The following is a 27,768-nucleotide window of genomic DNA, read 5'->3' as shown; positions in this document are numbered from 1 at the left end:
AAGTCAAACTGGATCATTCCTCGGGGCGGTTAGGAATCAGTGCGCTAAACAAAAACTGAATTGCCTCCTTAAATAAATAAGATTTTCGACCCGCTACATAGCGCCCCCTGTTTGCTAGCCGTCCGCCTACATGGCGCACATCCGCAGTGCTAATTTGAAAAATTCAGGATGCCTCCTCCGTATCTCTGACTACAGAGGAGATGACTTGGCAAAGCGTATTCAATAATTCAACGCGAGGCGAGAACGTATATGCTTGTCTCATTTGAGACTGGGGTAAGTTGAGGGTTAGCCGCGTCGACTTTGCTGCAGCGTGCCAAACTACAAAGGCATTTCCTGCGGGCTGCAGCGAATACGGGAGTGAGATGCTGATGGAGGAGGGAGGGAAGGGGGGGTTGAGCTCTCTTACTTGGAGACAGCTGGCTTGTTTGTTGTTCAACTCCCACTGCCAGCACACACTCGACGGCATTGCACCTTTAGATATTAAGACTTGAACATTAAATATGCATGCTTACACCGTCACAGTTATGGTTTTGTCTCGGGGGCACGACGGCGAGCAGGAGAACTCGCTTCCTCGTGTCCGCCGGCTGAGCAGCAAATCAACTCTTTCCACAAGCACTTGGCATGACACTTTTGATTTATTGATTGGTTTTGTAAGTCATAAAAAAATCTTGAGCTGTTTTATGTCAACAAAGATGGCTTATGTCTACCTCTAATCTCGAAATTATAATGATGCAATGTGTTAATTTGCAGTCAAATTAAAAATCATTTTTTCTCTCTCACTCTCTTTCATTCTTAATTTTCCCCCCATCATAAATCAACGACTCGTATTTCTCGTGTTTCTTTTCTCAAGTCGTCTGACTACTCCTTGGCCTCCAAATCCGTCATCCATTTTTAGCATTCTTAAAGCGTGACTTTTCCGCCGTGGCTGCGAGAACGCTGACTGACACCCTGGAGCATAAAAACGCACATGTGAAAAACGCAGTAGGTGGCTGGGAAGCACTCTTAATCTGGCAACAATACGAAAGTCACGTAAGAGAGGATTCCTTCGTGAACTCGCCAACCCCTTCCACACTCCCCCTCCCCTCCCACACACACGCCAGGCGAAGGCTCGTAAACGCACATCAGGTACCGAGGTCGTGAAAGTCGTTTTTGAACCGTTGGCAAGCCCCCGCCCCCTTCGCCGTCCCTTTCCTCGCGGCGCTCATCTGCTCTAAAGCTGCAGGGTGGCTGACAGGCCCGTCGAGGGCTCTTGTCGCCGGCTGGATTAAGCGCGGATACAAAAAGAGGCTTATGGGCCGCAGGAAGCAATGACTCCTGAAAGAAAAGGAGGGGGGAGGGGGCGGGGACAATTAACTGGCTCACGAGTGGGGGCGGTCCTGTCAGAGGGCACCTGAGCCTGGTGTTGTCGAAAGGGACTAGGTCAATCCCCTAGTGACAACGAGGTCAGGGTCAGGGCACCGTTGGATCAAATAGGTCAAAATACACACACGTGCATTTTTCTCAGCCCGTGCAAGTTACTCCATCTAGTGGACTGATGTTTATTCATTCCGACCGCTCGCCACGCTCCGGAACATGAATCGCTCCGCCGGGATTCACGCCATCAGTTAAAAGCAAGTTGCGGGTTTAGGTCCAGCGGCCATCTGTTGGCAACTGACGCTAATCCCGTAGCGTGATGGGGGGGCTGGTTGGAAACTGCCCCACCCAACCACCAGTCGACCCTCTAAAGACTAGCGTCCCGTTGCGTGTGATCAATAGCGACATTGACCTGTTTTGCATGTGTGCAGCGGCGTGTTTGCATCACTACTGAGGGCTCACTCACTTGTGGCTGATCTGCATTAACCTCTTTTTATCTTTTTGACACCGCAATAATGCAGCCACTGAGGTGAACATTGATTTTATTGGGGGCTCGTAGCACTGATGAGCGGCTTACAACCCCACGCCGTGTGCAAAAAGGCTTTCCTTTGAATTACAAAACTGATCAACGTCTCGGCTGTCATCTTTTTTTTTTATCGAACCATGCTGGATGATCTCATTGAATTGTTTAACGAATCAACCTCACTTGTTTATATCCTGTCCCCTTCTAAAGGAGAAATACAGGAAAAAAAAATTTCCCTCCGTTCCGCACAATCACATTGTTGACGTGACCTTGAGCCTTTGGATTATTTTACATGACATCATTGCATCGAGACAAGGACATTCGGTTTTCATCAGTGTAGGCTTTATTGGTATAATATGATTATGATGTTAAAATGTAAAAAAAAAAAATTTTCATCGCCTTTTAACTGCAGCTGCCATATCCGCTCGACTTGGCCTATTTACTGGAATATTTATAAATGTCACCGGGGACTTTTTTGTCGTGTTGAAAAGGGGAAAACAATAGTACTAATCCTCTCTTTCGTTCGTTTTTTTTTTCCCCCTCACCACACAAGGGCTTCTTCCGGAGAAGCATCCAGAAGAACATGGTGTACACTTGTCATCGCGAGAAGAACTGCATCATCAACAAAGTCACCCGAAATCGCTGCCAGTACTGTCGGCTTCAGAAGTGCCTGGAAGTCGGGATGTCCAAGGAGTGTGAGTACACGATGACCCGCTGACACATCTGGCTCGCAGGGGGAGAAGGATTTGTCGTTGACATGGGTTTGCGTTCATTGGCTGACACCCACGTCACTCACCATCCCCACCCATACACTTAATAATAATATTTAAAATAATACCTTTCAAGGTCAAATGAAGTTTACTAGCATTTTAAGTTCACCCTGAAATTTATCCCAACATCCCATAACGCTTCGGTTGGAATGAACGCGCCTCGCCGAGAATATTCAGCGTAAACGTGATGCAGTCTGGCAGTCACCGTCAGGGTGACGCCAGGCTTGGCAGGCCGCTGATGAATATGTTCTCACCTGCCGAGAGCGGATGAGCAGGCGTGTAATGGGGGGTGGGGGTTGTGTGACAACACACACATCCACATCTCGACCCGATGAAATAATTGTCTGAGGTGTGATCAACAGAGAGCTGATGACATTTTATACATGACCCCAATGTGTGTGCACCACCCATTTGTACTGATTAACACATTTCAATTCTAATCAGCTTACGACTCAGGGGTGTCAAAGATTGTCGGCATAGTTTTTTTGGAGGACCATTATTACTGTCGATTAATTATAATTAATGTGTGTATAGGCTACAAAACTGACTGATGACTTACTAGTTTGGAAATCAATAAGAACTTTTTACATTTTTAAAAATGATATTTATTTTTTTTTGCAACATTTTAAAAAGGGAAGACAATTTGCAATTGTAGTATTGACACAAAGATGCACAATTTGTCGGGCCAAATATGATCACACTGTGGGCCAAATTTGGCTTGCGGGCCAGAATTTGACACCGCTCCCTTACATGGTCATTTTCCCGTCTTCCCTGTGCTATTTAGCTCGTTTCTCTGTCACATTGTGGGCGAGGGCACTCCCCATGCCACCGCTCTGTGGCTTACAGTAAAAGAAGTTATCCTCTGAGCTACTTACCTTTGAATGGGGCCATTAATCATGGTTAGAGGAAGCCAGCTTGCTCTCGAATGGAGCTAGAGAGCCACCTAGTGGTGGATATTTCTACCCATGGCTCAAATTGAGATCTGAAATACAAACAAGATAGCTTTCTTGATTTCTACTGCCTTTTGTGTTCGCTTTTTTTTTTTTTTTTGTGTCACTTATTGTAAATTGTGCAGATTGCTTATCCCGTGTCCTCAGCGGTGACTTTGGCAAGTGAATTTGGGGTGGTGAGGAAGGAGAGGCATGCCATCTGGGCACAGTAGGGAGTCTCGATCTGTCTCTCCCTGTCACGCACACATTAACGTACTTCACGTTGCACACGCACAAATAAAAAGGTGTCTATGAATAAAGATATCGCTTCAAACGGCTCAAGGCGGCACAGGCTCGATGACAATGCCCCCCGCCCCTTCTCGAGCACAGAAGGTGAAGCTCCTGCGAGAGCCAGGGGACGTCTGGGTGACCTTGTGTCCGACGGCAGACAGCTCCAGACGACAGCGCCAGGCCTGCGGCCAGGTGGCCGTGCCAAAAAGAGCAGAATTGGAGGAGGGGGTGTAAAATAAAATTAAAAAAATCACAATTATGGGATTGGCATGGCTGCCTTTCATCATTGACATTAAAGAAAAATCATCATTATTATTTTTTTTTTTTATTCCCCTTCACAAAATGGCCTTTTTCAGCCGACTGAATGCGTGAGAAGAAACCTCGCGAGCTTTGGAGGATAAAGAGAGGGAAAGTTTCATCATTGTCGGCGCACTGCGGGAACGCTGACATTTTTATCTTTTCATTGAATTTAATCTGCGTGATGGACGAGCTGCCAGCGCTTTAATTTTCCCCTCACTCGAATTATCCCCGTCTGCACACCTCTCACTGTCACACACATATAGACACACACACACGAGCGCTAACAGGAATTGTCTATTAACTAAAGGCTCAGGCAAGATTCGCATCAGAACAAATGACGGAATGATGGCTGTGTTAGCGCATTCCATCCTCGGCAGTAAATCATTTCCGCCACAAAAACTCCTTATGCATAAAGTTTTTCTATTAGCATTGTTAATTTCATACGATGTATCGCTCGCACTGACAAAAACAATGGGAAACAATAGGCCATATTTCTTTCATTCCCGCCTTCCTCCTCAAGTTATTGCACGTGGCAATTCAGCGTGACAGATTGCCAGTCAGTCCTAATAGTTCTTTAATGACTTCATTAAATTGTGTTGTGCGGCTTATGATGGCGCCGCCAATTTGTCAACGCGGGTAATGTCCGTGCTGCCCCACTTTAATTTGGGAATTAATTGGACATTGCGGCTGTTGACCCAAATTTGGTTTGCTTTTCTCCATTTTTATGTAACCGGGGAGCAGGGATGATCTTTAAAAGCGGAATTACAATAAGATACACAATAAGAGTCGTAGCCGGCTTCGTGTTCTTCCTGGCGGGCTGATGAACGAGTCGCGTCACAGAGGAGCGCTTTCCTCCGTGGCCCCGGGCCAGGCCCTTCTGTCACTGATCTCCCATCGGCCCCAATGTTCTGCCCCTTAACAATCAAGGTTAGGATTAAAACCGGCAAATCTGATCCAAGGTTAGCTTCCTGGAGGGCAGAAGAGACAAACCTGATTCACTCAAATGATTCCATCTCGCGGTGAATATACTGTTTACCATTGGCACCCGCCGTCACATTAAGAGCGAGGCGCTGGAAGGCTTTAGCCGCTCTCGCCTCCAAAAGCCAACCCTTGGAAAACCATTAGAGGCGGGATATTTGTCATATCATGTTATTAGATTAGCCGGCACCCACTAATGAAAGCTGTGGTGATTTGTCAGCCTTATGGATAGCTTCATCCCCCAGCACTATTTATCAAGCAACACCCAAACCACCCACGCACAGGCTAAGCTTCACCACGTTCTGGACGCCTTGGGGTAGGTGTGGGGGTGTAATGGGATTCCAATGCTAAACACCCTATCTCGTGTTTTTAGCCCTCTAGGGTGCACGCCGCTCCCCCCTCCCCTCATAATTTCTCCCTGTTTTTTTTCTGAAGCTGTTAGAAACGACCGGAACAAGAAGAAGAAGGACGAAAAGAAGCAGGAATGTACGGAAAGCTACGTGCTGAGTCCCGACACGGAGCAGATGATCGACAGGGTGCGCAAGGCCCACAAGGAAACGTTCCCTTCCCTCTGCCAGCTCGGCAAATACACTACGGTCGGTCACGTGACGCCGGTGATGTCGCAATAAATGCGAGCGTGGAATTAATTAAACCATTGTATTTATGTCCGGATAGAACAACAGCTCAGAGCGACGCGTGTCCTTGGATGTGGACCTCTGGGATAAGTTCAGCGAGCTGTCCACCAAATGTATCATCAAGACGGTGGAATTCGCCAAGCAGCTTCCCGGCTTCACCACGCTCACCATCGCCGATCAGATCACCCTGCTCAAAGCCGCCTGTCTGGACATCCTGGTGAGGACGACAGCCTGCGACTGGCTGATGAGCGCACGTTTGAAATATTCATGAACCTCAATGTCAGGCTGTCCTACTTTGAACCTCATTCAAAGCTCTGTCCCCACAGATACTCCGGATCTGTACGCGCTACACGCCAGAGCAAGACACCATGACCTTCTCAGACGGACTCACGCTAAACCGAACCCAGATGCACAACGCCGGCTTCGGACCGCTCACCGACCTGGTCTTCGCCTTCGCCAACCAGCTGATCCCTCTGGAGATGGACGATGCTGAGACCGGGCTACTCAGCGCCATCTGCCTGCTGTGTGGTGGTACGCGACATTCATCCCAAGTCATCGCAGATCTGGTGGCCTTCTGGAGACATGATCAATTTGTTGTCCCTGGACAGATCGTCAGGATCTGGAACAAGCAGAGAAGGTGGACGTCCTGCAGGAACCTCTCCTGGAGGCACTGAAGATCTATGTGAGGAAGAGGAGGCCACACAAACCGCACATGTTCCCCAAGATGCTGATGAAGATAACCGATTTGAGGAGCATCAGCGCTAAAGGTGCGTACCCAACATGAGGGATGCCTCAATCCTTCTTTTAATTTAATTTAATTTAATTTTATTTTATTTTCACTAGGTGCTGAGCGTGTCATCACGCTAAAGATGGAGATCCCGGGCTCCATGCCTCCCCTCATCCAGGAGATGCTGGAGAACTCCGAGGGCCTGGAGAGCGGCGCCTCGGGGGGCCGTCCCTGCGCCACTCCGCCGGGCAGCTGCAGCCCCAGTTTGTCCCCGAGCTCCGCCCAAAGCAGTCCAGCCACACAATCGCCGTAGTAACGGCCCACGTTGGGGTTTTTGTTTTTGTTTGTTTTCACACACGCCGGTCAGTCAGAGAAGGTGTGAAGGAGAAGTCCTTGACTGATGCCAGATGGAGACCTTCCCCCTGGTCTGCTTTTCCTCGTGTGAGGGGAGGTACGGCCGGGGGATCGCCGCGCCGCCTCCCAGAGACAACACCGTAAACTCTGCTGATGACCCCCCCCCCCCTCCCCCTCCCATCCTTCCACCGCTGCTCCTCCATCTTTCTCCAGAAGGCTGTTGGAAAGTCGCCTGAAGCAGCACAGGAAGTGAGAGCAGCCAGGATGGGATGTGACAGACTTTTGGACAGATTTGACCAACACCAGACACTTTTTTTTTTTTTTTCGTTGTTGTTGTCGTTGCTGTTGAAGATGCAGACTACAAGCTCGGGACTTGTCAAAAGACCCTCCTCCTCTTCTGCCTCCTTCTTCCACCTCAGAGACTCTGGGTCTTTTCTCTTTTCCCAGCTTCAAAAAATAAAAAAAATAAAACAGATTTCGTACACAGATATATATAAATATATAGAAAAAGTTCAGGAATTATCGTGATTGAACGGGAGGCCGTAACGAGGGTGTGTTTTCTGAGATTACAGATTGTTGTACTCCCCTCACTGTTTTATCCATCATGAGAGGGAAAAAAAATAGTTTGATCACACGTGTACATTATTCTAATTAACAAAAAAAAAAAAAGCAAAAGAGAATGACATTTCCTTCCAGTTCTCAGATGACGACACACACATACACACATGCAAACACGCACACACTAATATGCACAGAAAACAAGTTGCAATGAGCATCTCTTCCTATTCTTCCAGGTTCTTTCTTATTTTATTGCCTCCAGGAACATGGAAACAAATGATTGTATGAACTCGGTTGTATGATATGGTCACAGGTCCTTTCAAGAAATCCAATTAATGAAGATTCATTATTAAGGTTAAGTAGCCTTTTGAGTTTGTGTATATAAGCTGTATTAATTTCTTTAAAACTATGAAGAGTTTTAGGCTTCACATGATTTGTTTTTTAAAGAATACCTTTTATGTGTTTTGTTCATGGGTTTGTGATTCAAGAAAAAAATACATTTTGAGCACACTTTACTGAAGGAATTTCTTTCATGTTGTGTCCTACTAAATACTGGACAGACCCTTAACACCCCCACCCCACACACACACACACACTCCACATCACTGGCTGTCCACAAACATCCCTTTGCGTGTGTGTTCATAACAGTAGCACTCCAGCATTTTTTGGGCCATGTAGCAGAAACAAATGTGGTGGTTTCTTTTGCTCTTGAAAAAAAAAAATACATGGATGCCACTTGTAGCTTTTCAGGCTCAGGTTTGCAGCTTCAGAGTTCAAATGTGAAGAGTGGTGGACTGTACACACTGTATTGAAAACACAAGGGAGTCTCACTTATCGCTGATTTGCGTCAGTGGTGCAAGGGTAGGGAACTTTTTTCTGATGCAGTGGTGCCTTGAGAGGGTTTATTTTCTAGAATTGGCTGGTTAAAATGTTCCCACAGGGCATAGGTTCCCTACCCCTGCTAAAGTGGGTGTCCAAAGACTCCATTAAAGTCCCGACACCTGATTTGGAGAATGACTTTTTAACCAACCCTGCACCCTGTGATCACTTTACGCCAAAACGCCTTCACTTCCATCATGATTAGATTATCATTACTGTACACACACACGCACGCCAACGTCTCAGGAAGGAATCATTTTGTATGCTTGGCCTGTCCTTTGTATATGTTCTGTACTGCACTCCCCTCCATCACATACAGACTCTGCTACTGAGCCCTGATATTTTCCTTCGGTCACACATAAGAAAAACTGAAAGCGACCCAGCGACATCCATATGGTCCAAGCTGCTTCCCTCGACATGCAGGACTGCCCGAAAGAGCGTGCAACTTGACTCTGTGGCGTATCTGGATTACTACAGAAATATGGAATATGTTGCATTTTTTTGTCAAGATTATCAAGCGATTTGGGGGAAAAGAAGAAAGAAAATTTTAAAAAATATAAAAAAATATAAATAAAATAAAACCAACATTTAATAATAATACAATGTGTGTGTGGTCAGTGTGTCAGAAATGTGGATTTTCTTCTTTCAACAACTCCTTCAATGCTTTTTTTCCCCTTCCAACCCCATTCACGATTAAAACTACAAATCATTTGGCTAAATTGTGTTTACATTCATGCATTCATTCAGTCATTTGAAATGGTAAAATTACTCTCTAGGTGAGATCAGTTTTATCTTTATTTATACCTGTAATCTTGTCGTAATAATCTAAATATTATATATAATATGCGTCACGTCCTTTATGCGTCACGTTTAGAAAAAAAAAAAAGCTCGTAATCTGACAGGCCCCGCCTACCAGATATTATGGCGTTTTGACCAATCAGAGTCCTTCGCGCGGAATTTCAAATGTTTTAAAATGATAGCGCTATAAGACAAGGGTTATCCCTCCGCGAAATTTGTAAACAATATAGTTCTTTTCTTCAAAGAACGATAGAATTGTATAAAGACGACCTAAAAAGCTTTTAAATTAATTTGTTAAAAACAATCATTCTCTAAATCACCACGATACATACGTTGACGTGTTATTTTGATGTTAAGATTGCTTTTTGTACAGACAGGCGGAGGGATACTACAGTTTCGCTCAGAAAAAAAGAAAACCAGTGCATGCTTCGTAGTAAGTCGTTTTACGTTAGCTACGCGTGGTTACCCTGTTTTGGGTTTAGTCTCTTTTTGTAATATTAGTATTTTACTAAACATTTATTTGCGCAACAACCCCCGTGTGTACGTGTATGGATTTTCCGAGGTCGACGTGTAATTAAAAGAATCCAGGTAAGCCTACCTTTTATTATTTATTAAATATACCATGGCTGACGAAGTTGACGAGTTTCACTTATCGTCTTTCTGCTAATATTTTATAAACCATTTTTGATTTAAATTGCCTGTTGAAGATTCTGTGCGAGATGTAGAGCGATGTTTCGATTTGAAGCAAATAATTCCTAACACGTACTATAATGTGCACGAGGTTATAATTCGCTCGATGATTGTTTATTTGTTGGTGTTTTTTTGTTTCTCAATTAGCTCAGGTTTTGTGTAACGATTACAAATATCTTTCTCTCGGTTAAAGGTAACGTTGCCAGAATGCCACTGCATGGAAAGATAGTCGTGGTTAAGCGGACTGGAGGAGATGGCACTGAATTTCCTCTTACTGCATCGTGCTTGTTTGGAAGGTGAGCTCAAATGCACAATTTGATTATTTATTGTACTGCACCATTCATTTTCTGTTACTTCAAAACATGATTTCAGTATCATTCAAAATAATCGTGATTTTTTTTTTCATAATCGACTCAAGTTTTCAACTTTATAAATATTGCCAATTCCTTTATGTAGTTTGACTTATTTTTTTTCAACGCGTCCATTTTGCAACAGGAAAGCTGACTGTGATATTCGTATTCAGCTTCCCCAAGTTTCTAAGGAACACTGCAGAATTGATTTGAATGAAAATAAAGAGGTAACACAAGTGACACTGAATGTGCATGCCTGGGTTTTTGTTGTTGTTGCATTTGAAATTATTCTCAATAAATCTTATTTCATTCCTAATGTTAAAAATAAGCATTTTAATTTTTCTTTTTTCTCCTAGGTTATTTTAACTAATCTGAGCTCAGTGAACCCGACCCGTATCAATGGGGAGGCGCTACAAAAGCCTGAGCGTTTAAAGGGTGGAGATGTCATAACCATTGTTGATCGTTCTTTCAGGTGAGTTATGCAAAATGGTGGCATACATATTTCAACGCCTTATCATTCTTTTGTTATTGTGCCTGCGTCTGTTTAAGTACTTGCTGAGCCTGCGGCTATGAATGTTGGACATTATTTAAATCTCCAGGAACTCACTTTTTAAACTGTATATTGTGTGATTTGGCAAGTAGCCACAAGGTGGCGCAAATGCCCTGGCAAACTACATTACAAAGCAGCAAAGTCCAAATGGATAATGGATGGTCTATACTGAATGGATTTTAATTTCAGGTTTGAATACCCTCCGCCTCCCACACCGAAGAAATTTGCCAAAGGGAGCAAACCCGGAACCCCCAACCCCCATCTAAAAGATGGAACCAACCGCGGCATCCAGCAGGCTAAGGGGGAGGACCCCAAGGGAGATGGTAAAGTGCAGCAAAGCAAGACGGCATCTCCTTTTAGTGATCTCTATCAAATGATCAGAAAATCTCTGGACGTTAAGACCCCTCAGAAATCTTCCGCCACCTTCCTCCAGACCCCGAGAAAAAGCAATGTGTCCACAAATCAAAACACATCAACGGTGGCCGAGGCCGAAGTCTGTAATGGCGAAGCCACAGCAGAGACTAAGAGTACAATTGTCACCCCGAAGTCTGACAAAAAGCGTAAGAGTTGCCCTCGGGTTCTTGTCTCTGATGTGGTGACTCCAGGTACAGAAAATCTCAAGTGTGAAGTGAGCTCGCTGCAGACGGATCAGAATGTCAATACTCAGAAGTTGAGCAGCAATGATGCTGTTCAGCAAATTTGTACTCCAACACCCAAGTCGCCTATGAGACGTAGGAGTAAGGAAGTCACACCAACCCAGGATGACAAAGTGATGCCGAGTCCACGAAATAAAAATTCACCAAGAACTACTGAAAAAGGTAAACGTTATATTATTGACAATTTATCCCCGCTCCCGATCAAACTGATATTCATTCAATTTGTTTTTATTCTTCAAGGAGTCTCAAGAAAACGCAAAAGTGAAGAGCTTTTGCTCGATCTGCCGGCATCACGGATGAAAAAGAAACGCGTTTCTTTTGGAAGCTACCTTGTTCCCGAGTTGTTTGACAAAAAATTGCCCCCCGATACTCCCTTGCGTAAAGGCGAGAATCCAAGAAGAAGCTTCTGTCTTGCTCAAGCCAAACAATCGCTGCTGAGACGAGCGTCAGTCATCGGCCTGCCAAATGTGAGACTCTTGTGGTTGAACCTTAAAATGAGCATGGTGCGATTTATTTTTTTGACAATCTAATTTGTTTTTTTTTTGCAGGAGGCTGAAAGTCGTGCAAAGAAGAGCCCTCGATCTCCTAAAACGCCTGTCAAAAACTCTCCAAAAGGAAAATCCCCGTCCTCCAAAGAGCCATCTGCTTTAAAGAAGACTCCAAAACCCAGGACACCTTCTCCTCGTAGTACACCTTCTCCTCGTAGTAAGTCGCCAAATTCGGCCCAGGCTTCTCCAAAAGAGAAATCTCCCTCTGTGAAGTCACCAAAACCCAACACACCGACCTCCGGCAACAAATTGGAAACGCCTTTGCCCAAAGGCTCAACTAAGAAGGAAACACCCACCAGTGTGAAAAGGATGTCCCCCAGGCATACCCCTCAGGAAAATGTCAGCCAAAAAACACCCCAGGGCTCTGAAAAGAAGATTCCATCCTTGAAAGGCCGGTTTTCTGTGTCTCGCATCAAAACCCCGTCACCGATTGCCGAAGACGCCGCCGCCGCCAGTGATCCGGTGCAGTCTGTCACGGCGACGCCCAAAATCCCTTTGAGAAGGAAGAGCATGAAGAGAAAGTCATGCAAGACTCCCTTGACCAACAGTGCCATTAAATTCTTAAGAAGAAGCGGCATTTCCCGAGCATCGCTGAAAGGTAACTTGCATTAAAAACGAAAACATGATGATGATGTCATCAAAATAACTTGCTGTTTTATTTACATCATAATGTTGTTTTTTTCCTCATCAAATCTTGCCCACATTTTTTTTTCAGCTACGATGTCTTGGGCTGACACTGTCAAGTTCGGCCGAGCCAAAGTTCAAGCGCCTGTGCCTGTTAGAAATGCAGTCACAAGTACTGTCATGACAAAAAGGATTGCGAAGAAGATGGCGGCCACAGCACAGGTACATTTACTGTCCAAGCAAAGCACGGTTATCTTTTCCTGCGCTGACTATATTCTGACTTTCGAAGACTCCGCTGAGAAAGCAGCCGGGCCATACGAGCACCGGACACGCCGACTCGCCTGCTACCATTGTTGTGGGCCGAGCGTTCACGCAGAAAGTTCCTCACCCGGTTGCCGCTGCACCAAAACTCATCTTCAACACGGCAATCTCAAGGGAAAAAATGAATATGGATGAGGATTTGTCAGGTAATTACATTCTTACGCCTGGTCTTGTTTTCCTGGGCCGCCATTTTATACACCATGTTTTGTTTTAGGAATTTCGGAAATGTTTAAAACACCTTCAAAGGAGAGCAAGAGAAGATCGGAAGTCAAGCGCAGCAGCTCCGTGACGGCTCCGTTGATACTTGATGAACAACCTGGATTTGATCCTTCTGTGTTGAACACTCCCGAGGAGCCAGGTAAGGTGTCCATTTTGACCGAATGTGAACTTTGAAGAAGTGGGAGGAGAAAAAAATAAATCACAACTCGACCCATTTCCAGGTGAGATGGCCGTGTCGCCGCTCTCTCTCGGCTCGACGGTAAAAGTGGGTCGATACAACAAAGAGGCGGTGAAACGCCTCCTTAATGGCAGTCAAGACTCCAGCTTCATCAGTGGTGCCTCATCTATGGAGATGATGACCGATTTCGCCGAACAGCCAAGCACCGAAATGAAGACGAGTGCCGTAACGACCCCGAAGCAGAAGTTGCAGCTCCCAGAGTGTCTCACAGGTGTGAAGAGACTCCTGAAGACCCCAAAACAGAAGGCTGAACCTCTGGAGGATCTGAGAGGGAACCTCCTGAAAACACCAAAGCAGAAGAAAGCTGAGCAACAAGAATGCCTCACTGGAGTCAGAAGAATTTTCACCACTCCAAAACAGAGTGAAGCCAATGACCTACAAGAGAAAGTCCTCAAAACTGAAGTTGGCGATGCTTCCTTCACTGGGGTGGTAAACCTTCCGGAGACACCGACGAAAGCCTTGCAGGAGCTACCAACAACAGCTGAAGAAATTCAAGAGCCGTCAACTCTGACCAGCTCCCCTGCGGAATGCCTCTCGGCTAGCAAGAGAATCATGAAAACACCGAAGCAAAAACACGCTCCCGTTGAAGGCCCCCTCGGAATCGACAGGCTCATGAAGACTCCCAAAGTGCGAAGCGAACCGGTGGATGAGCACTTTGGCATCAAGCGGCTCATGAGGTCACCCAGACTGCGGGGTACTGATCCCGTGGAGGACTTTGAGGGGCTTCAAGAGCTCATGGAGGAACCTGCTGAGGTGAAGGATGGAATGAGGGGCAGAACTTGTAGTGATATCTGGACGCATGCATTGTTAATTGTTGTTTATCCATCTCTTACAGTTTAGAGATCAGCTTGCGGGTCGTGAGATGGACGTAGCAGAAGGTACGGTACTTTCTGTCCAAGCACAGGACAACGGTTCAGCAGGTGTGAACCATAGCGCTTGTCAAACGGACATCATAAAAGGTACGGCACGTCATAATCATAAATTTGACTCGGACAAATTAAAAAGAAGTAATATTTTCCACCCCCATCTTGTTTTAGCAGAAACAACTGAGATTTTAGCAACGGTTCCAACCGTTAGTTGCGAGTCTTCTGAAGTTTCCGGAGGGACGGAAATGGACACGGCCTCCATCGATTTACCCAAACCCAAGAAACCCGTCCGTGGCAGAAGAGCCAAAGCGGCAGAACCGGTGATAGTGGAACCATCTCAGGAACCAGTTGTCGCTGCTCCTGTCAGAGGAAGAAGGGGGAGAAAAGTAGAGCCAACTGAAGCACCCGCTGAAGAACCGAAAGCTGCCCCCAAGCCTAAAAGAGGAAGATCTGCTAAAAAAGTTGAGGCTGCTTCCGAAGCTTTGCCAGAGCCCAAAGGTGAGGTCATTCATGAGCTAACATGTTTTTTTTCCTTAAATTAAATTACGCCGACATTTCTCATTTGCATTCATCAGGTTTAGATGTCAAGGAACTTAGTGATGACCACCAGGAGCAGATGGCAACTGAACACCATGAAACGGAAGCCATAAATTCCACAGAGAGTTTGCAACAAGTGGAGACTGCAGCAGAGGAAGACGTCCCTGTTGTTCAAAAGAAGTCTGTTCGGGGGAGAAGAGGCAAACCGGTGGAGGAAGAGGTCCTCTCTGCTCCAATCAGAGCCGTAAGAAAGACGAGAGCTCAAGCAACCACGCCGACCGCGGGGAGGCAAACTACCAGAAGTAGGAAGACAAAGGCAGAAACTTGTGACGCTCCGCCTGAAATAGTGCCAGAGAAAGATGGGGTGACCGAAACTTCAGAAACTAACACCAGCCAAGAGGATTCCAAGACTCCCGCAGAGAACTCGATCGTGAAGCCTAGCCGGGGCAGGAAAACGAAGCAAGTGCCCGTTGATCTAACCGAGCCAGGAGAAACACTTGACATGGAACAAGCTCCGCTACCAGCACCCACGAACAAAAAAGGAAGAGGCCGGAAAGTCATCGCTGAGACGGTTGAGCCAGAGGAACTCAAAGTCACCTCTGAGGAAACAGATAGTCAGTCCAAGCCTCTTGCCAGAGGAACCAGAGGACGGAACGCCAAGCGCGAAAAAGAGCTCGAGCAGACTTCCGTGGTAGCACAGCCTGGAACCCCGCAGCTTACAAAAACTTTGAGGAGAGGCAGAAAGGTTGAGAAAAATGTTGATGGAGAAAATCTTCACCTAGTTGAAGCAGAAGCGCCACAGGCTTCTGAACCAGAGCAGATAAGTCAACCTGCTTCTGCAAAAACAAAACGAGCCATGCGAAAACCAAAGCAAGCGACACTTGAGCCTCCTCCCCCAGAGAACCAAGATGACCCAATTGAGACACCACTCAAAAAATCCCACAGAAGCAGCAGAGCAAAACCTGCCGAAGATGTTCCTATCTCAGAGGTGCCAGAAGATAAAACGGAAGATGAACACAAGCAACAAAGGGGGAGAAGAATAAAAACCAGTTTGAAAGATGTCGTGAAACAAGCCGTTCCGGTTAAGAGAGTGCGACGAGGGCTGGCCTCTGTCTGCGAGGAGGCCCCAAAAGCTCCAGAGTCAGCTTCAGCTCCAGCTTCAGTAGAACCAGTCAAAAGGGGGAGACGGCCAGTTGCTAAATCCTCAACAGAATTGGCTGAAATCGACAAAAGAGAGTCAAGTGCCACCAGCCATTCAAACGCCACTGTGCAAGAACCACAAAAAACAGTGAAATGGAACATGGAGGTCCAAGTCCAAGAGATCCCTAAAAGAGCCACGAGAGTAGTCAGAGGCAAGAGGTCAAACCCTCGTGTGCACACTGAGACGCAAAGCCAGTCTGAAAATGCAGATAAAACTGAAGATGACCTCCCAGAAAAAGCAGTGGAGCCTCAGCCTGCCAAGAGAGCTCGGCGAGGGGCAAAGGTCGCAAATGAGTCCACCAGCAAGGTCAACACTGATGAGACGGAGGCTCAGCCGAAAAACAGGAGAGGAAGATCAGCTAAGAAATGAGTAAAAGCAGTAGAAATTAGCACCGCTGTTGAGAGCAATTTTTCAGAATGAGTTCTTTTTTTTAAAATCTTAAGTCTGTTTTAGTTGGCAGTATTATGTCTTATGTTCAATTTTTATCAGGAAAAGTTAAGCATTGTGTTATGTTGTCGTTTTTAACATCAGGGAATTTAATTAAATTACGTCTCAAACGTATTTCTGTCATGACATGATTTTGAGCTGTGTTATAATTGTGGCAGAAAATAAAATTGCGTTTTTGTGTATTTTTTTTCTGCTGTACAATGTCTTTCACTTGAATTACGTTTTCCACCTGTAAAATTGGTGGGGGTTTATTTGAATCATTTTCAAAAATTGCAATTTTAGAGAGCAAGAATTTTAAAAACAAAATGAAGCTTTCTCTCAAGACTAATGTGATTAGCAATAATTATGATTTACTCACAGTATGAGCTACACCTTTAAGAAAAAAAAGTGTTTATATATACTTTTATGTATTGGTGTGTGTATATGTTTAATGTATAAGTACTTAAAATTACGTTTTTGTTTGTCTTTGATATTTTAAATTCACGGAACCTTTTCAAGCGCCGTTGGAACAACCCGGAAGCTTTTTGAGGTAAACCCGGAACAAACGTTTGTCCCGCGTTGGAGGGAGATTTGAGCGACACATGAAACACTGAGTATTCCTGTCGTCAGTTTTTTGTGTTTAATAAGATAATTGTAATTCAGGTTCTTTTTTTAATAAGTTATGGAATCCAAAAGTGACATTAAAACAACGCCGAGGGGCTTTCACTGTGTCTTATGCAACGTCAACCTACCAAACCGTAAGCAACGCCACTAAATGAGCTTCGTTATTTTCGCTAGCTTTGTACACAGCAATGTCTAAACATAAACTTGAAGTGAAAGTAAAATAACAAATTTACAAATAACTACTACTGGGAGGTGAAATTTAAGCCATGTGGAACTAATTCTCAAAGTTAGAAGCCTAGTTGCCATGTATTGCTGTTCTGTATTTCTCCCTTTAATTTGTTTGTGGTGCTCCATCTTTAGAATCAAGCGTGGATCAGCATGTCAAAGGGCGAAAGCACCAAACATTAAGCAATGTGCGAACCACCAGGAAGACCCAGGAGCAGCACAGCGTCTTTGTCAGCGGCATAAAACCGGAGATCTCAGAGGCTGACCTGGTGGACTACTTCCAGCAATTTGGAGCCGTTTCCGACGTTATCGTGGACAAAGACAAAGTCAGGCGATTGTTTTTATTTGATCTTTTTCATAAACTGAGTTCAAATTGTTTACGCGGTGACCTTCTGCATCTCCAGGGTGTGTTTGCCATTGTGCAATTCAACCAGACAGAGAGCATTCAGGCTACCTTGTCCTGTGTCGAGCACAAAATGAAAGGTCTCAAGCTGCGTGTCAAACCCCGGGAGAAGAAGGAATTCAAGTACATTCCCAAAAACAAGTGTGATATGCAGAACTTGCAGCAAGTTCTGGATCACCTAAAACCACAACTCTGTCAGCTTCCTTCTGTAAGTAATGTTAAAAATCTATCCTTAAACTCAATAGTGCGGCCAAAGCAAGGACTTCTAAAACTGGTTAGTTCCTCTTTGGACTTGATTTTTTTAACTAATGTGGTTTCCGTTAGGTTAATGCTCAGATGCAGTACATTGAGGACCGGTTCCAGCTTGCAGATACTGAGAAGAAGGCTCGAAACTTGCTGGCGCAACTCTTGCAGGAGGTCTTTGTGGAGTTTTTTCCAGGTATCCAAAATCCTTTTATTTTTTTCAATTTGAGTTGGCAATGAAAAAGGCTCAACTCCAAACAGTTATATTAAAAAAACATCCCCCAACTTTATTTTTATAAGTCTCCTGTCATGTGCAACTTACAGATAGCCAGATTTTGCCGTTCGGCTCTTCTGTCAACACGTTTGGCATTCACGCCTGTGACCTGGACTTGGTTCTGGACTTGGAGAACACAAAAGTCTTCCAGGCCCGTGCCAAGTGTACATCAGAGGTGCGACATAATTTAAATAGTTGTCCGTCTTCTACTTTGGATTGATTTGTCTTCCTCCGGTGTCAGGCAGTCGAGTGCATGTCAGACGATGGCCACTCGGAGGACTCCATCCTGTCTGACATCGACCTGTCCACGGCCTCCCCCGCTGAGATTCTGGACCTGGTGGCGACCATCTTGAGGCGCTGCGTGCCCAGTGTGCACAAAGTCCATGTGGTCAGCAGTGCCCGCCTCCCGGTGGTCAAATTTCATCACCGCGAGCTCAACTTGCAAGGGGACATCACGATCAACAACAGGTTGTTTTACATGATTAAATTTCATGCTCTTTTATTATTTTTTTAATGTTAATGTAATATTTTTAAAAACTTGGTTTGCCTCCTCAGTCTGGCCGTAAGGAACACCCGCTTCCTTCAGTTATGCTCAGGAATAGATGAGAGACTAAGGCCTCTGGTGTTCACAATACGCTACTGGGCCAAACAGAACCAACTGGCAGGTAAAATTTCCAATTCCGTGAGAATTTTTAGTGGATTACATACGCACATTGATTTGATTCTTCTCTTTAGGTTTTGTTTTATATTTGGCCTCTAGGTGTCAGTAGAAATTCACTTCTGTTGTTATTTTGGATTCTGTCTGGTCCACTGGGCATTTTACATGATCAGAAATCCTGTGCTATGTGTTGCATTAAAAATGTAATAATGTTTTCCCCTTTAAAATAAGTCATTTTGCATATTTGTTCATGTAGTACATTAAAAACAGGTTAAATATTTTTGTTTATAATACATACTATATATAAAATGAAGACATTTTTATACATTTGTATTACTAGTATATGTTTTGTTTAAACTTTTATTAAATTGGTAAAGTAAAAAATGACAGCCCTACTCCCCAATTCAAATAAACTACCGTATTTAATCACATTTTACAACACAAAACCTCCCCTGATTTACAGCATTAATAAAAATCTGAATATTCTCATTTTCGAAGTAAAAGACTGAGAAGTCATTGTCCTTGCCTGAAGAACTTTCTAATAACAGTCACTCTGATTTTGCTGATAACGTATTATTCCAGTAAAATCTCCTGTCACATGGTTTGTGTTGTAACCCAAAGGTAACCCCAGCGGTTCCGGTCCACTGCTCAACAACTATGCTTTGACGCTGCTCGTCATCTTCTTCCTGCAAAATTGTGAGCCTCCCGTTCTCCCCACTGTGGAGCGCCTCAAAGACATGGCCTGTAAGTGTTGACTCGCTCTGCCAAATAGTGAGCTCATCATAGTAATGTATTTGTTGTGTCTCATAATGTAAATAATGCAACATTTTCAACTCATACGCAAATGTTTCTGAACAAGTCAAGTTGATTTAGTCTTGTGTTTACATTAGAGAAGCAAGTCTGGCTGGGATGTACCAGTTCCAATGTGTGAAAGTGTTTGTTGACCTTGTAGGTGAGGAAGAGGAATGTGTGATTGAAGGATGGAACTGCACCTTCCCCAGTCAGCCCATCGCGGTGCCCCCCAGTGGAAACAGCCAGGATCTCTGTAAGTCCATCCATCGTGATTCCGTCATTATTTTAAAATACAATGGTGCCTTGCGATAAGACCCAATTCGCAAGTTTTTTTTAAGGTACGAGTTGCAATTTGACTGGTATGTGGTGGCAATGAACTCACCTTACTACACAAGGAACAACAGATTAGTTTTTCTGATATAGTTTATCGCAATACAAATGAATTTAGTCCTCGTGATTATTAAAATAACATGTTGAAAGAGGACCTTGAAAAAAAATTACATATTAGAACGCAACTGCAGAAAACAATCGCAATTAGATGATTTTTCAAACTCGTTCAGCCCTAAGATGAATTCCGATGTCGTTTCTGCCAGGCACCCTTTTGGCTGGTTTCTTCTCCTTCTATGCCAAGTTTGATTTTGCAAGTAGTGTTATATCGTTGCGGGAGGGGCATGCAATCCCAGTCACAGACTTTAGTCACAAAAATACCGAGGAGGAAAACCCCACCAAGCGTGGACCTAAACTGGGCCCCCTCAATGTTTTGGATCCCTTTGAGCTTTCCCACAACGTAGCAGGGAACTTGAATGAGCGCTCCCAGAGATGTTTCCAGAAGGCTTGCCAGGACGCCGAGAAGTACTGCCGCAGCCTCCAGTACTTGCAGAAGTCCACCAAAGGAAAGTCCTGGGGCCTTGTGCGTTTATTCACCCCCAGCGGCGGAGTGGCGCAAACCAAAGAAGACGAGCTGAAAATCAGCATTCCGTTCAAACCATCCACACTTCCCAAAGCCCTCCGCACGGCCAAAGATGATTTCCGCCCGGTGTGGTTCGAAAAGGTGTGCGCTGCTGTGGAGCAGATCTTCCAAAGTGTCCTCAGATGTGACCTCACCGTCTCATCGGGCTTTGGCTTTTCTGGGGATTCGGCCGCAGACGTCTCAGCAGAAATGGAGACCAGTTCAGACTCCCTCAACACGTCGGTAAACGGCAGCATGGAGCATCCCGCCGCGGTAGGCGCCAAGCGGCGACTCTCTGCTGCCGACGACGACATGCCGGTTTCCCCTCAAGGCAAAAAACCGAGGATGTCCAAAAGAGGCAAGCCCTACTGGCTGTGGGGCCAGAAACACGCCGTGTGGGCCGGCAGGAGAAAAGTCCGGCGCGAACTCATCAAAGACACCGACCTGAGGCCCGAAGGCAGCTGCATGCAGCTCGAGGCCCAAGTCACAGATCGCATCATTGAGAAAGAAGTGGCGCTCGAGAGACCGCTGGAGTTCAAGATTCAGCCCCACATGGTGGGTGAGGCAGAAAGCACAAAGGTAGTGTTGAGCTTGGAGCCGTGCAGCGACCCAGCTGGAGTTTTTCAGGACTTGGTACATTTTCTTGAAGTTTTCCTTCCCAAGATGGTGGAGTCGCTGCTGGAGAAAGAAGCTGAAGAAGCGGAGAAAATGGGACATCACTGTTAAATTTTGTTTTGGCTGCAGAATGGACATCCAGAATAAGCATAGAGGAGCGCCGTGAGCAGTCATCCCCGCTTTTATTGTGCACAGCCACAAGGTGTCTCTTCCAAATGAACTCACTCTTTGACTGGCCATTTTTCATAATACACTACTTGCAAAAAGTTTGAGCTATCGGGCTTTCACCCCGCAATTTCGGGCCTATTTAGTTTGAGAAGGTGTACATTTTGAAAGACAAACAAATCGGGAAGTATTTCGACGCAACCTAGTAGTATTTGAAAATGATCATCCACTCTAATCCTGCTTTTTAAACTGACAGAAACTGCTGTAGGTTCATTTTAAATTTTCATTTTTGGGCTTGTTATAATTTGAGAGAAGTTTGTTAGCTTGTAAAAAGCGCTGAAACAGAGTTACTGCTCAGTCAATATTTTTGTCTTATCAATCGCTCTCGCGCTCTCAATTTGATTGTGGTTTTGTTGTTTTAAAAGTATATTTAAAGACCTTGTATGTATAGAAATGTAATTAATTGCTAGGGTGGTTTGAAATTAACCCCTCCGATGGATGTTAACATGTTAATTTGACCTTCTCTAAACTTTTAAATGCACGTCCAACTATTTCAATCTTTTTCTCTTCCCAGCTCACAAGGAATTGAACGGCAAATTTTGTGACCGTGCATTTTACACAATTAAAAACAACAAAACAAATTGAAAACAATAATAATCATGGCCAGTCAAAGAGTATGTATATTTCGCTGCTTAGTTTGATAGTTTTCTGTTATTATTATTATTATTATGTGCATTTATGTTGGTAGAAATAATGCTCATAAATTTTGCTGCTCTGAGGAAAACGTATTTGAAGCGCTCTTCGAAAAGAATTAAACATTTGTATCGTGATGTCTCACTTTATAAAGCGGTTGATTGGTTGTGGTATTGACAGCGTGATAACTTTTTCGCCAGTGAGCTCGGCCGCTGATCCAGCACAGACAAATGAGAGTCATTACTTACTCAAGCAGACATTTTTATTGGTGCAAGTGAAAGATGCCCGGCCCGATTTATATCATTCATCTTTTACGTAAGTGCACACACGAGGAAACTGACAAGATGCTTATTTGCATTTTAAATTTGCCAATCAAGAAAATGGAAGCATATCTAAAGTTACAAGAAAAAGAAAAGTTGAACCACTTAAATATAAGTATATCAATGCTTCCCAACAGTACATCTTCATGGACTCAATTCTCAATATTTTTCTGTTTATCTCTCAGGCAAGTGTCTGTTAAAACCGCTTTTGGCTACTCTGATATTACCTGTCTGTGTTTCTTTAAAGCCACTAATGATATAAGACCAGTCGGGTCCACTCGTACCTCCAAGCCAGAGTCAAAGTGATTGATATCAAACTATGAGTGTGTTTCAGGTGACACAAAACAAGAAACCAGATATTAACCACCAATATTGATCCATACAAAAGTCCTTGAGTTTTACTTTCAACCAGAATGAATCAATTTGCTGCTTGGAATAGAAAGGGAAACGGGTAAGTTGCTCTTTTTGAACATTGTTAACGACGTTCATTGTTGAGTGGATCACACTTGTTTTAATTACTTCCCAGAATCGATTTTGCTAGATCTATCAGCACGGGAAGAGGAAAAAAGAAACACTCGAGGTTTTTGTGGCTTCTAACAGGTAACGTCAATCTTATTCTCCACTTTAAGTAAAAATTGACCTGATTTTACTGTCGCTAAAAAACTTAGCTCCTCCTTTACATGTAAAGATTTTAGATGAAATGAGAGCCCCCCCCCTTCCATTATATCAATTCAATTCAATTTTTACTATTCAACTTAGTAGATGTGGCGCCATCTTGTGGCATCTTGCAAAGCTTACAAAGAAATCTGAATAGGTGCATTTCTTACTAGCAAAACCCAAATACTAAGTTGCCAGGGAATCATAACTGATGGAGAAGATATCAAAAGCTGATTCCATCCTTCAAATATTCTCTTAAATATGGTACCAACTAGTGAAAACATAGAACCGCTCTCGAAATGAAATCAACGTTTTTCCTGAAGCCTCGTAAGGCCGGTCGCCTGCGTCATCCATCAGAGTTACCTGAAGCTGCCGGCCTGCTCATGAAAGCATCAGTAAGTCGGGCCCGCCGCTGTAATTGGCCCGCTCTGCTTCCCGGCAAAGACAAATGGTTCTTAGTCAGAAGCAGGCTTGAGTAGCCGCGCTCCTCTTGGGACGGGAGAATCACACGAGACGCCGCTATTTGGGAAAACAACTGACGTGCACAGTCTCAGTCTTTATGCCAGTAAATAGCCAGTGTCCATAACATACTAGCCCGGAGAAATATGACGAGCTTTTTCCCCCCCAGCGGTCGCTCCTCACTGACGCTCAGAGGATCCATTTAGACAACATGCAGTATACAGCAACAAATGATCATCAGTTCCCCAGTTTGTCTCCCAATGCCTCATTTTGTAAAAAAAAAAAATCAAATGTGGTCACTAAAAGCACAAATTTGAAATTCTCCAATTCATCATTGTATGTGCATGTAATAACGATTCTGGCAATTATTTCTTTTTTTTTTTTTTTTCCCTCCAACATGTCATGTCCGACTAAAAAGCACTCTGTTCAGATTAGCGTCTCACTGACAGAGATAAGACGGAATAAAAACACATCATTACCCCCTTTTCCACGCGTTTGACAGGAAGGAGTCGGATTTTCTCCCGGGAGATTGCGCTTCCATCATGCTTGCGTGTGTAAACTGCTCGAGTAATGCAAATAGATGTTTTATCTGGAGTAGAACTTTGACGGCTAAGAAAAAAGTCAAATTTCAGACAAGGCATGGCAAAGTTGGCGATCAAGTAAAGTTTCCTTCTATCAGAGCTTCTCCACGGGAGGGTTTTAACTAAGCGCTAGCGGCGTGTGAAAAATTGAACTGTTGCCTCTTTGCTCTTATCTGGCTTGTTCACATACAAACACTGCGGACAGCTAATGAGTTTGTCCTGTGCACATCGTTGTTTCTTCCCATTGACTTTTATAGCACCGGAAAGTCAACGCTGAGATGTTGATTACTGGAGTAGAATTGAAATGTTCCGGAAAGGCCACCGTTAAGGATCAGATAGTTACACCAAGGCGACTTCACCCCGGGATTACTCATAATTTATTTTTTGAATCCATTTTCACTTCAGTTGGGCTTTCCTCTAATCATACTTTGAACGATGGTGCAATAATTGCTGAGAGATGGTCCGAGCAATCAATGAGTAATCTTCGAATCCACTTCCAGCCTTTTATGGCACTGCTTGTTTATTGCCAGCAGGAGGTCCACAGAGGCCACCAGCTGGGAGTTCGGCCCAAATCGACTTGTGTTTTTGACAAGCGCTTGGGGACAAGCCTTGAAAAAAAGAAAAAAAAAAGAAAGATTTGTTTTTTTACTATTCTATAAACAGCTCATGACTGTAGAACTGTCACATGTCTCATGGGAGCCCCCCGGAACAACACGTGTCCTTCATTTACTAAGCAACAACACGATTTTATCCCTTCAAATTCATTTTTAAAGTTGCATTTGCAACATGTGTATGACTCGCTCAAATATAAATGGACAATGGGTTAAAAACGACTATTTTTGTAACATGATTAGGCCCATTTTGGCTGCTACTTGATAGTTTAATAAATAACTTAAACGACCACATTTTCCCGTAATATCGATCTTAAACTCTGAATTCATAAAATCATCCTTCCTAGCCCTAAAGCACCTCCAACCACAACAATAAACGTGTTTTGTTATTGCAATACCTCCGATGGCGTCACTCGGCAGTGAACATTAATATCTTCCTAATGGCAGAATTTTTACGGCAACTTTTGTGTCGGATCCCATTAGAGGTGGTGTGTGTCTCGTCAGCGCTCCACTAATGTGCCGAGGGAAATTGTCCAATTTGATTTAATTGGTCTGAAAATCATTATTCTTTTACTCCAGATAATATGATAATATAGTTTGAAATGATACAAATGTTTCTTTCGTCATCTTTTCTATGCCACTGGTGTATAGTGACCGCAGTTTTTTGCCTTAGTTTCTATATTTTTTGCGAGATGTTAGGTGACATAAGAAAAACTTGCTCCTGCTTCCATAGCATCATTTTAACAATAAACGCAATCGCAAGTGTCCCCAACACAGCAAGCAAATAAACCCCGCGAAATGTCACCTAGCGATTAAGCAATAAAAAAAGGCAAATAACAAAAGCATCGATGCGCATATCTATCTCTGTCGTGAACGCAAACAGATGAACGCGCACAACGATAAGCAACCTGAACAGCAGACTGAAGATCCAAGATAAACTGGAGCTTCTGCAAAGGTCATAAAAAACATAATCGACTAGTTTGACCACCTGAGAGAGATTTGATCCTTTGCATCATTTCACTACCACCCAGAGAAATATGTTCGGTCTTTGCAGATCAGATTAGTCAAAACAATTTAGTGATCCTGACGACAACAATCTCCCTCAAAATGAACCCTAAGCACAGATTGATAGTGTATTTTTTTGTGTGTAAAAAGAAAAAATCTAAACGTGTTCATTATTGATGTACAGAAAATGGATGGATTATTCATATATTTATGATAGCGACATATAGTGACAAGCAGGACAATTCCATGTTCGTCCACTAGAGGGCAGAATGTACAATCGTTCGTAAATAGTACACTGTACTGAAATCTTTTTAAAATACGTTGAGTTAATATGGTCACCAAAATATTTTGTAAATAAAAAAAATGATGATGATTAGCAATAACATACAGAATCCATAATGAACGGATGAGTTACGCAATGCAATGCCGCGTGGCAGAGTAGCGGGAAAAGTAAGAGGTGTGGTTTAGTGTTACTCAGCAGCACGCATCAGGTATGCGCGCCTCACTATAAAAGGGCGGCAAACGGAGGAGAGGAGCAAGTCGGGGCACCAGCATCACCACCACCACCAGCATCATTATCAACCATCCAATACTCTCCAGGAGACTTCCAACAAGTAGGTTTTCATTTTGTTTTGATAATTATGTGATGATATATTAATACAACCATGCGACCCAGAAGGACTGTGCATGACTGCTGCGTTGTTCCTCTTCAAGGGTCCATCCAACATGCTGAGACCGTGCATGATGCTCGCCGCACTCCTCGTGTGCTTGTTGGTGTTTTGGAGCGGCTTGGCCGACGCCTACCCTCCCAAACCCGAGAGTCCTGGCACCAACGCTTCCCCAGAGGACTGGGCCAAGTACCAGGCCGCCGTCAGGCATTATGTCAACCTCATCACCAGGCAGAGGTGACACACAGCATGTTGTGCATAATTAGAAGAAAGCTACAAAACTTATTTCCCTCCTCTACGCGGTATTTGATTTTTTTTTTTTTAACAAACTTTGTGTAGCAGCTTTGTCATTTTACCGCATGACATCTTATAGGAGCAATTTGTGATAAAGTGTCTTCGTCTAAAAGGTTAACGGCTCCCTGATCAAATACAAAGTCTCATATTTCAGTTTTGCCAAACATTACATCACCGATTCAAGTCATTAAGTGGAAACTGGTCGCACGAGTACAAGAGCGTACACACACACACACAATGGGGTGTTATTTAGTACACTAGGCATAATTTATACTCCTGCTGTGTAATTACACAGGCTAGATTTATCATAGTGTCATGCGGCTTTTACTCCTCAGTAGTCAAGCATCGATTTCAGAAAGCAAGACAATGGCAGACAAGCTTGTCCGAATCTGTGCCGAGTAGTTACAAGATGAGTCTTTACTATATGATAGTATTCTGTAATATTTTTTTCTTTTGCTCAGATATGGGAAAAGGTCATCCCCTGACCAGGCGATGGCGTGGCTGCTGTTTGGTGCAGATCCAAGCCAAGACACTGAACCACGGTGAGTGATCAAGATTTGGATCATCACTAAATTTCATTAAATATCATCCTAATTTAATCAAAGTGGGCCCAAGATGTATCATGTTTCAACTCAGAATTCCAAGCAATATTTTTTTTTTTAAATATACATTTAATGGTTGCAAATTTTTAATGTTCAAAAACATTTGGCGTACGTTTATCCACCACGATACTGTCCATCTAAATATTGTTTTAATTTTATTCAATTGTATTACACTTATGGAAGCACAGGCACAATGAATGTGATTGCAGTGTGCCTAACCATTATTTTCTCTTTTTTTTTTTACAGTTTGGACTATAACAGTGGATGGTAATTGATGAAAACGCTGACTCGTCCTCCTAAAAAAAAAAAAATCCAACAACAATCAAAGCTGTGATTTTCCTGGAGGGTCACCCTGCATCTAAATAATCTATTTCAATTGATCGATATGCATGCGTGTTTTTTGTTCTATTTGTCTGCATTGCTTCTCTTGGTACACCTCTTTGTTTTTGTGGCCTACATTGTAAATAATTTGTATGAGAAAAATAAGTTTACAATAAAGGAAATAATGGCATAAAGGTTATGAGTCAATACAGTTTTATTTTTGATTGTTCATACTCTGTTCTTTAATTACGGTCTGACAATTTAAAACTGGTTAGTTGTAATCCATAA

At 43.8% G+C, this 27,768-nt stretch overlaps 4 protein-coding genes across 10 annotated transcripts in view; all 4 read left to right on the top strand.

The window, feature by feature from the left end:
• raraa (retinoic acid receptor, alpha a) overlaps window positions 1-7,933 on the top strand; it is a 71,337-nt gene extending 63,404 nt beyond the window's left edge. For all 5 annotated transcript variants that reach the window (XM_068649363.1, XM_049758804.2, XM_049758806.2 and 2 more), the window contains 6 exons: window positions 2,430-2,571; window positions 5,580-5,740; window positions 5,820-5,996; window positions 6,106-6,310; window positions 6,388-6,546; window positions 6,623-7,933. In XM_068649363.1, the coding sequence (XP_068505464.1) occupies window positions 2,430-2,571; window positions 5,580-5,740; window positions 5,820-5,996; window positions 6,106-6,310; window positions 6,388-6,546; window positions 6,623-6,819 (1,041 nt within the window). In that variant the 3' untranslated portion in view covers window positions 6,820-7,933. The remainder of the gene's footprint in view (window positions 1-2,429; window positions 2,572-5,579; window positions 5,741-5,819; window positions 5,997-6,105; window positions 6,311-6,387; window positions 6,547-6,622) is intronic.
• A 1,569-nt stretch (window positions 7,934-9,502) lies between these two features.
• On the top strand, window positions 9,503-16,529 carry mki67 (marker of proliferation Ki-67). Of its 3 annotated transcripts, none has more exons than XM_049758768.1 (14): window positions 9,503-9,683; window positions 9,979-10,081; window positions 10,281-10,362; window positions 10,492-10,607; window positions 10,875-11,503; window positions 11,582-11,808; window positions 11,890-12,487; window positions 12,605-12,735; window positions 12,803-12,980; window positions 13,049-13,192; window positions 13,275-14,044; window positions 14,127-14,250; window positions 14,332-14,655; window positions 14,733-16,529. In XM_049758768.1, exons 2-14 carry the CDS (start codon window positions 9,993-9,995, stop codon window positions 16,262-16,264), a joined length of 4,944 nt encoding a protein of 1,647 aa, XP_049614725.1. In that variant the 5' UTR covers window positions 9,503-9,683; window positions 9,979-9,992; the 3' UTR covers window positions 16,265-16,529. The 3 variants fall into 3 exon arrangements, with proteins under 3 accessions (XP_049614725.1, XP_049614724.1, XP_049614726.1); XM_049758767.1 differs by having other exon boundaries at window positions 9,504-9,683; window positions 14,329-14,655; XM_049758769.1 differs by lacking the exons at window positions 9,979-10,081; window positions 10,281-10,362; window positions 10,492-10,607 and having other exon boundaries at window positions 9,504-9,683; window positions 14,329-14,655.
• A 117-nt stretch (window positions 16,530-16,646) lies between these two features.
• tut1 (terminal uridylyl transferase 1, U6 snRNA-specific) lies at window positions 16,647-22,128 on the top strand. Its single transcript, XM_049758781.2, has 10 exons — window positions 16,647-17,079; window positions 17,306-17,496; window positions 17,575-17,781; window positions 17,898-18,012; window positions 18,141-18,265; window positions 18,332-18,558; window positions 18,646-18,755; window positions 19,370-19,492; window positions 19,701-19,793; window positions 20,134-22,128. Exons 1-10 carry the CDS (start codon window positions 17,004-17,006, stop codon window positions 21,213-21,215), a joined length of 2,349 nt encoding a protein of 782 aa, XP_049614738.1. The 5' UTR covers window positions 16,647-17,003; the 3' UTR covers window positions 21,216-22,128.
• A 791-nt stretch (window positions 22,129-22,919) lies between these two features.
• LOC125991180 (pancreatic propolypeptide YG) lies at window positions 22,920-27,674 on the top strand. The gene is made up of 4 exons (XM_049758838.2): window positions 22,920-26,209; window positions 26,310-26,500; window positions 27,019-27,099; window positions 27,406-27,674. Exons 2-4 carry the CDS (start codon window positions 26,322-26,324, stop codon window positions 27,428-27,430), a joined length of 285 nt encoding a protein of 94 aa, XP_049614795.1. The 5' UTR covers window positions 22,920-26,209; window positions 26,310-26,321; the 3' UTR covers window positions 27,431-27,674.
• The last annotated feature ends 94 nt before the right edge of the window (window positions 27,675-27,768 follow it).

Source organism: Syngnathus scovelli, chromosome 21 (assembly GCF_024217435.2).
Source record: "Syngnathus scovelli strain Florida chromosome 21, RoL_Ssco_1.2, whole genome shotgun sequence".
Classification (NCBI taxonomy): domain Eukaryota; kingdom Metazoa; phylum Chordata; class Actinopteri; order Syngnathiformes; family Syngnathidae; genus Syngnathus; species Syngnathus scovelli.
The sequence above is the reverse complement of the archived record's forward strand: the minus strand, read 5'-3'. Positions and strand labels throughout refer to the sequence as shown.